This window comes from Bombina bombina, chromosome 1 (assembly GCF_027579735.1).
Source record: "Bombina bombina isolate aBomBom1 chromosome 1, aBomBom1.pri, whole genome shotgun sequence".
Classification (NCBI taxonomy): domain Eukaryota; kingdom Metazoa; phylum Chordata; class Amphibia; order Anura; family Bombinatoridae; genus Bombina; species Bombina bombina.
The window spans coordinates 915,441,538-915,449,940 of NC_069499.1; the positions used below are offsets into that span (position 1 = coordinate 915,441,538).

General features: G+C 37.7%; 1 protein-coding gene across 1 annotated transcript in view; it reads right to left on the reverse strand.

Annotated features, from left to right (window-relative positions):
• Nucleotides 1-1,390: 1,390 nt before the first annotated feature.
• Nucleotides 1,391-8,403, reverse strand: part of CMTM4 (CKLF like MARVEL transmembrane domain containing 4) — a 201,570-nt gene continuing 194,557 nt past the window's right edge. Inside the window, exon 4 of the mRNA XM_053699949.1 lies at nt 1,391-2,624. Within this exon, the coding sequence (XP_053555924.1) occupies nt 2,468-2,624 (157 nt within the window). The 3' untranslated portion in view covers nt 1,391-2,467. The remainder of the gene's footprint in view (nt 2,625-8,403) is intronic.

Sequence of the window (8,403 nt, forward strand, 5' to 3'; positions counted from 1 at the left end):
CCCTTCACTGCTGGGCATTAATACACGTGTGGTGCGCAGTGGCATTTAGCGGCCTTCTAATTACCAAAAAGCAATGCCAAAGCCATATATGTCTGCTATTTCTGAACAAAGGGGATCCCAGAGAAGAATTTACAACCATTTATGCCATAATTGCACAAGCAGTTTGTAAATAATTTCAGTGAGAAACTGAAAGTTTGTGAAAAAATTTGTGAAAAAGTGAACAATTTTTTGTATTTGATCGCATTTGGCGGTGAAATGGTGCATGAAATATACCAAAATGGGCCTAGATCAATACTTTGGGATGTCTTCTAAAAAAAAAATATATATATGTCAATGGATATTCAGGGATTCCTGAAAGATATCAGTGTCCCAATGTAACTAGCGCTAATTTTGAAAAAAATATGTTTTGAAAATAGCAAAGTGCTACTTGTATTTATGGCCCTATAAGTTACAAAAAAAGCAAAGAAGATGTAAACATTGGGTATTTCTAAACTCAGGACAAAATTTAGAAACTATTTAGCATGGGTGTTTTTTGGTGGTTGTAGATATGTAACAGATTTTGGGGTTCAAAGTTAGAAAAAGTGTGTTTTTTTTCCATTTTTCCTCATATTTTATAATTTTTTTTATAGTAAATGATAAGATATGATGAAAATAATGGTATTTTTAGAAAGTCCATTTAATGGCGAGAAAAACGGTATATAATATGTGTGGGTACAGTAAATGAGTAAGAGGAAAATTTCAGCTAAACACAAACACTGCAGAAATGTAAAAATAGCCTTGGTCCCAAACGGACAGAAAATGGAAAAGTGCTCTGGTCACTAAGGGGTTAAACCGTAAATACATGGTAGACTAGCCTCTGAATAATATGTAGATGTATTTTTTTACTGTTACTAGTTGTTTAAATATTGAATATATAAGTATAAAGATCAGAGTTATATAAAGTACTTTCGTTTCTATGAAGTAATGCCACCCATGTTTGAACTTAAGTTTTATAATTACGTCTCTTCTGCTGAGAACATTTAGGGACATGTATAAATCAAGAATCCTGTGCGATATGATTATGTTCAACAAAGTCTTGTTTGCACAAACTACTTTTTTTGCCTGTTTTATATATGTACCTAATTGTCCTCAGCACGAGGGAGATAAGGGAAAACGTTTAAGTTCAAACATGACAATGCTCATTACTTTATAGAAACTCAGTGGAATTTAGAAAAACAATTATCAGGGTTAGTTTACAGGAAAAGGTGGACAAAATAAATGACGAAAAGTCTATGGCAATTTTTTTTTTTTTTTTTTTTAACTACACAAACATTTTGTTACTCTCTCATATGGTTTAATATCCCTTTAAAGATTATCTGTTGCAATACAAATTTATGCAAAACTGGCAATAGACTTGCAAATAGTCCTTAATAAAACAAACAAACACAAAGGTTGAATTACAGTACAAAATTATGTACAAAAAATAGTGCTACTATTTGCTTAAATACAGGTTGTAATGTTTAAAGTTCAAGCAGTAGACAATGTATAACACAATAAAAAGGTTATTTTTTCATGCAGGAATTTAAACAGCACAAACACAGCAATGCAAATTTGTTCAGATTTTATCCACGTTTCTCCTGCATATTATTCAAATTGGTAACAAATTATAAATGGGTAAAATATTGCTGAAAATTAAAATACAATAATAAGTCCATAGTGGTATATATTGCATATGTCTAGATACAAGGTATTGCTATAAACACTGGAAACATTTGAATACGTAGATTTGCAATTACATTTAAAGACATCAAAAGCACACTTGAATGTTAAAGTACAAGTGCAAAAAGGCAGGATAAAAATAACTTAATATCTTGCTAACAGTCTTTCAAATTTACAACTTCTCTATTTTTTTGTGTTCTGAGTCCACAAGATGCAGTCTTCCAATGACAGAGGGAATGTACATTGCTTTGCAATGTGCTGCCTGCTTTAGCAGCTAAATGACACAATTCAATTCTACAATATATGGTCAGATTTACAGTCATAAAACTGCTTATAGAACAGGTAAAAACAATTATAAATATTGATTTAAAAAACAAAAAGGGAGGCAGCTTTTAAATACCCAACAATGGGAGCACCCATGGGGACTTGATTTACAAAAAGAATCAGAAATCTATCTTTGCGAAGTTTGATAATGCGACAGTTTTGCACATCACTTCCTAAAACTGCAGCAACAACAAAATTCTATTAATATTGGTCCCATATTGTCTCTTCTGCATCAGTCACATTTTTGGTAAAACATCTTCAAAGGCCGATGGTTCCTAAAGAAGAAAAAATACCTCCCACCAGCTGATGTCTTCCTTCCATTTTCTGAAGAAAATAATCCAAAGATTATAAGCTCTGTTCCCCTTTATTTAAAAACACCAACTTGTTGTGGGACGTTTGCAAGTAGGTCTCTAAATCGTGTAGTGTCCTGTGCTTCTTGCAGACGCTAAATCTCAGGCCGACACTCTACATCACGGGACTCGCTGCGAGCTCTCATGTATTCACGGGTCTGGCGAAGGTTCTGTGAAACTTGGCTCTCCTTCCACTTTCTGAAAGCCAGGAAGGTGTTCACGGCATAGGCAATAGTGGCTAGGAAGCCAAAGACTATGGGAATAGGGAAAGTTACTTATAGAGCTTGACTTTTTTTTTGCAAGGCTTCTCTAATGCATAATGTGGTTTGCATTGCACACAATGTTCTGATGAAATAGCACAAAATCTTACAAATTATTTTTTGTTCTCGAACAAAACACAAGCAAGTTTAAATGGTAGTAATACAAAGAATATAGATAAGATATATATATGTTAAAATTTAAGTTTCACAACTCAGATAGTGCATACAATTTTAAACCAATTTACAACTATTATGGAATTTGCCGTGTTCTCTTGGCTATATGTTGGAAGCATTCTTTGGTAGCCTAAGGAGAGGCAATATACTACTAGGAGCTACCTGGTGACAAATATGCCTCGCCATTGGCTGAACCAATGTGGTGTTCAGCTAACTCGCATGGCTGCTTATAGTCCTATTAGATTTTCTCTTCAATAAAGGAACCAAGAGAATGAAGAAAATTTGAGAACGGCAGTATATTGGAAAGTTGAATAAGATTGCAAGCTCTATCTGAATTATGAAACTTTAACTTCTAGGGAAAGATCTTTGACTGTAGGGTAAAAGCCCTTATCTACAACACATGATGCCAAGACGTTATGCATCTTGCACACAAAATGAGGAATTGCCCAGAGATAGGTACTTCCTAATTGATTGTGGTGTGAATGAGTGTGAGGAGTGTCACAAAGGATAATGGGATATATGCACCCTAATTAGAAAGTCTTTCAAGGCTGCAGGTGAACACCGTAAGTGGCCAAATAAATTTTAGATTAAAATGTAATTTGTTTAATATAATGGCCTTTAACTTCTTCCACATTTACATCCCAGTTCAAGCATGCACTCATTCCACTCGTGAAAATGCCTTCTATAAAACCAGCTATAACTGCTGGGCAATCTATCCATTTCCTGTTGGATCTAAAATACATAAATAGCTAGTCTATGGCTATCTTACAGACTTTCTATTCTCCATCTCCCTGCTTGATCATACTCAGTCTGACTGTTTACAACAACACTTTTACAAAACCAACATCTAACTTTAGTTTCAGTAGTCTGCAAGTCATTCACAATACTTATGATTTCTTCTTTTTGATATCTCTGCTGCTCCCGGTAGTTGATGACCCCACTCTACTGAGCACTCTCCAATTCTGTGTGGCCCTGCATGATATTACCATGTAATGGTTTGAATCTTACCTCTCTAACCACTTTTTCTCCATCTCCTCCACTGGTACTCTCAAACTCTCTTCCATTATCTGGTTATCCCAAAAACTCAGCCCTGAGCCCCCTGCTCTGCTCAATCTACATTTCTTCACAGAGGTGGCTCCAATACCACCTCTAAGTGGGCAACACCCAGATCTGTATATCTTGTCTCACCATATCTTCTTCCCTTATAAATTGTGTCACTGGCCAACTAACATCTGTTCTTGGATGGCAACCCACCACCAAGACAAACTTTCTAGCCTACTGTCATTATGCGTAAACTACTACAATAATATTTTAATTGGTCACTCTCTTAACATATAATCTTCACTTCAATCTGCCCTAACTGCTTATGCCAGGCAACCTTACTTCCTCTTCGCGATTCCCCACCCTGGCTTCAATTATCCTCCAGATCAAAATTTAAAAATCATGCCCAAGCCTACAGTCCCATCCCCAACACAGCACTCAGTATAATACTACTCCTGTCCCCAGCACTTCTATCATGCTGTACTTACGCCGTGGAACGCTCTTCTTCGTAACCCCAAAATACAAAGATTTAAATCCTCTCTCAAAACCAACTTCAGACTAGTTTAGTTTTTTTAATTTAGAGATGGTAATTTATCTAAGAAGTACAACTGTTTATTCCTTGTGGTCCAGTCTGCCTTTCCCTATCTTACCTTTATTTACTAAACCTCCTAGCATTGTAGAATCTGTTGGTGCATTACAACTTAGTATGATGATCATGGGGATAATGATGATGGTAACAACCACCAAATGACCAACAGAATGAACCAATTACTTCCGGACAAATATGTGCAATAAATGCTAATTTTTATTACTAGCTGTCCTCAAATAGCTTTTATATTCTCTAAATCTTCCATGTACAGATTTATTGCTGACCATACTCTATGTCACATTTAGATGTGTGTAAATGTTTGGCATTTGTTACTCAGAAGTAAAATTAAATGTGACAATGGCTGTGGTCTATGGCATTATATGAGTCTGAAGAAGAAGTGTGTGATTAAGATATATATATATATATATATATATATATATATATATATATATATATATATATATATATATATATATATATATATATATATATATATCTCTCAAAGGGACAGTCTACACCAGAAATATTATTGTTTAAAAAGATAATCCCTTTATTGCCCATTCCCTAGTTTTGCACAAACACCCACAATTATATAAATACACTTTTTACCTCTGTGATTACCTTGTACCTAAGCCTCTGCAAACTGCCCCCTTATTTCAGTTATTTTGACAGACATCCATTTTAGCCAATTAGAGCTGGCTCACCGGAACTCCACGTGCGTGAGCACAGTGTTATCTATATGACACACATGAACTAACACCCTCTAATGGTGAAAAACTGTCAAAATGCCCTGAGAGAAGAGGCGGCCTTCAAGGGCTTAAAAAAAAAAAAATTATGTAAGAACTTGCCTGATAAATTCATTTCTTTCATGTTGGCAAAAGTCCATGAGCTAGTGACTTCTGGGATATACAATCCTACCTTGAGGGGCAAAGTTTCCCAAACCTCAAAATGCCTATAAATACACCCCTCACCACACCCACAATTCAGTTTAACTAATAGCTAAGTAGCTACGGCCTTAGGACCACTAGGAGTGACCCTAGAACCTTTGTAAAGATTCTTGGTGCCGTAGCTAACCCAAAGGGAAGAGCCACAAACTGGTAATGCCTGTCTAGGAAGGCGAACCTGAGAAACCGATGATCATCTCTGTGTATCGGAATGTGAAGATAAGCATCCTTTAAATCCACGGTAGTCATATATTGACCCTCCTGGATCATAGGTAGGATGGTTCGAATAGTCTCCATCTTGAAGGATGGGACCCTGAGAAATTTGTTGGTCTGAAGGTTCCCTCTTTCTTGGGAACTACAAAAAGATTTGAATAGAAGCCTTGCCCCTGTTCCTCCTTTGGAACTGGGCGGATCACTCCCATAACTAGGAGGTCTTGAACACAATGTAAGAATGCCTCTCTCTTTATCTGGTTTGCAGATAATTGTGAGAGATGAAATCTCCCTTTTGGGGAAGAAGCTTTGAAGTCCAGAAGATATCCCTGGGACACAATTTCCAACGCCCAGGGATCCTGGACATCTCTTGCCCAAGCCTGGGCGAAGAGAGAAAGTCTGCCCCCTACTAGATCCGTTTCCGGATCGGGGGCTGATCTTTCATGCTGTCTTAGAGGCAGCAGCAGGTTTTTTGGCCTGCTTTCCTTTGTTCCAAGCCTGGTTAGGTCTCTAGACCGGCTTGGACAGGGCAAAATTTCCCTCTTGTTTTGTATTAGAGGAAGTTGAAGCTGCGCCACTCTTGAAGTTTCAAAAGGAACGAAAATTAGTCTGTTTGGTCCTTAATTTGTTGGACCTATCCTGAGGAAGGGCGTGACCTTTTCCTCCAGTAATATCAGAAATGATCTCCTTCAGTCCAGGCCCGAATAGGGTCTGCCCCTTGAAGGGAATGTTGAGAAGCTTAGACTTTGAAGTAACGTCAGCTGACCAGGATTTGAGCCATAGCGCCCTCTGCGCCTGAATAGCAAAACCTGAGTTTTTAGCCGTTAGCTTGGTTAAATGAACAACGGCGTCAGAAACAAATTAATTGGCTAGCTTAAGAGCTTTAAGCTTGTCAGGGATATCATCCAATGGGGTTTCTACCTGTAGAGCCTCTTCTAGGGGCTGGAGAATAAAACCTTGTTGAATAAAAAATTTCTTAAGGTAACCCTCTAATTTTTTGTCCATTGGATCTAGAAAAGCACAACTGTCCTCGACAGGGATAGTTGTACGCTTCGCTAGGGTAGAGATTGCTCCCTCCACCTTAGGGACCGTATGCCACAAGTCCCGTGTAGCGGCATCTATAGGAAATATCTTTTTAAAAACAGGAGGGGAAGAGAATGGTACACCTGGTCTATTCCATTCCTTAGTAATAATTTCTGAAAACCTCTTAGGGATTGGAAAAACATCAGTGTAAACAGGCACTGCATAGTATTTATCCAATTTACACAATTTCTCTGGGACTACAATGGCGTCACAGTCATCCAGAGTTGCTAAAACCTCCCTGAGCAACACGCGGAGGTGTTCAAGCTTAAATTTAAATGTAGACATATCAGAATCAGGTTGAAGTGTCTTCCCTGAGTCAGTAAAATCACCCACAGATAGAAGCTCTCCTGCTTCGGCTTCTGCACATTGTGAGGGTATATCAGACATAGCTACTAAAGCGTCAGAGAGCTCTGTATTTGTTCTAGCCCCAGAGCTGTCTCGCTTTCCTTGTAACCCTGGCAGTTTGGACAATACCTCTGTAAGGGTATGATTCATAACTGCCACCATGTCTTGTAAAGTATACGCAATGGGCGCGCTAGATGTACTTGGCGTCCCTTGAGCGAGAGTTATAGGCTCTGACACGTGGGGAGAGTTAGTCGGCATATCTTCCCCCTTGTCAATTTCCTCTGGTGATAAATCTTTTAAAGCCAGAATATGGTCTTTAAAATTTATAGTAAGATCAATGCATTTCGTACACAATCTAAGAGGAGGTTCCACAATGGCTTCTAAACATAATGAATAAGGAGTTTCCTCTATGTCAGACATGTTTAACAGACTAGTAATGAGACCAGCAAGCTTGGAAAACACTTTTAATTAATGTGAAAAAGCAGAATATAAAAAATGGTACTGTGCCTTTAAGGGAAAAAAAAAAACACAAAAACTGCAAAACAGTGAAAAAAAAGCAGTTAACTCTACAAAATGTTTACAGTGTGTATAATAGACTAAAATAGCATTGCACCCACTTGCAAATGGATGATTAACCCCTCAGGCTCAAAAACGAAGCAGAAAAACAGTAAAACCGTTATAACAGTCACAAGCAAACTGCCACAGCTCTACTGTGGCTCCTACCTGCCCATAAAACGACTTTTGTAGGAACAAAAACCCTTTACAGAGGTCCAATATGTCAGGGGACTCCTTCAGGGAAGCTGGATGTCTCAGAATGTAAAAACTACTGCGCAATAGAGCGCGAAAATAGGCCCTCCCACCATGCACTCAAAGTGAAAGGGCCATAAATAACTACTCCTAGGAGAAATCTAGTCAGCCATGTGGAAAACTAGGCCCCAAATAAAGATTTATCACCCTCAGTAAAAAACGTTTTTTATATATCATGCAAAACGTTTTTACATACTAAGTAATAAGAGCAAGTAATATGAATACTACCCTTTACTGCAAGCATGATCCCAGTCGTTTGTTAAATCACTGTAATCAGGCTTACTTTAAATATATCAGGCACTGTCAGAAATTTTCTAGACCTTATCTCTCTAGAAAAAAATATACTGAACATACCTCAGAGCAGTTAATTCTGCAGGCCGTTCCCCCAGCTGAAGTTTTCCCATACGCTTCAGTTATGTGTGAGAACAGCAGTGGACCTTAGTTACAACCTGCTAAGATCTTCAAAAACCTCAGGCAAAACTCTTCTTCTAATTTCTGCCTGAGGTAAAAACAGTACAACGCCGGTACCGTTTTAAAAATAAACTTTTGATTGAAGATAAACTACAATAATTCACCAC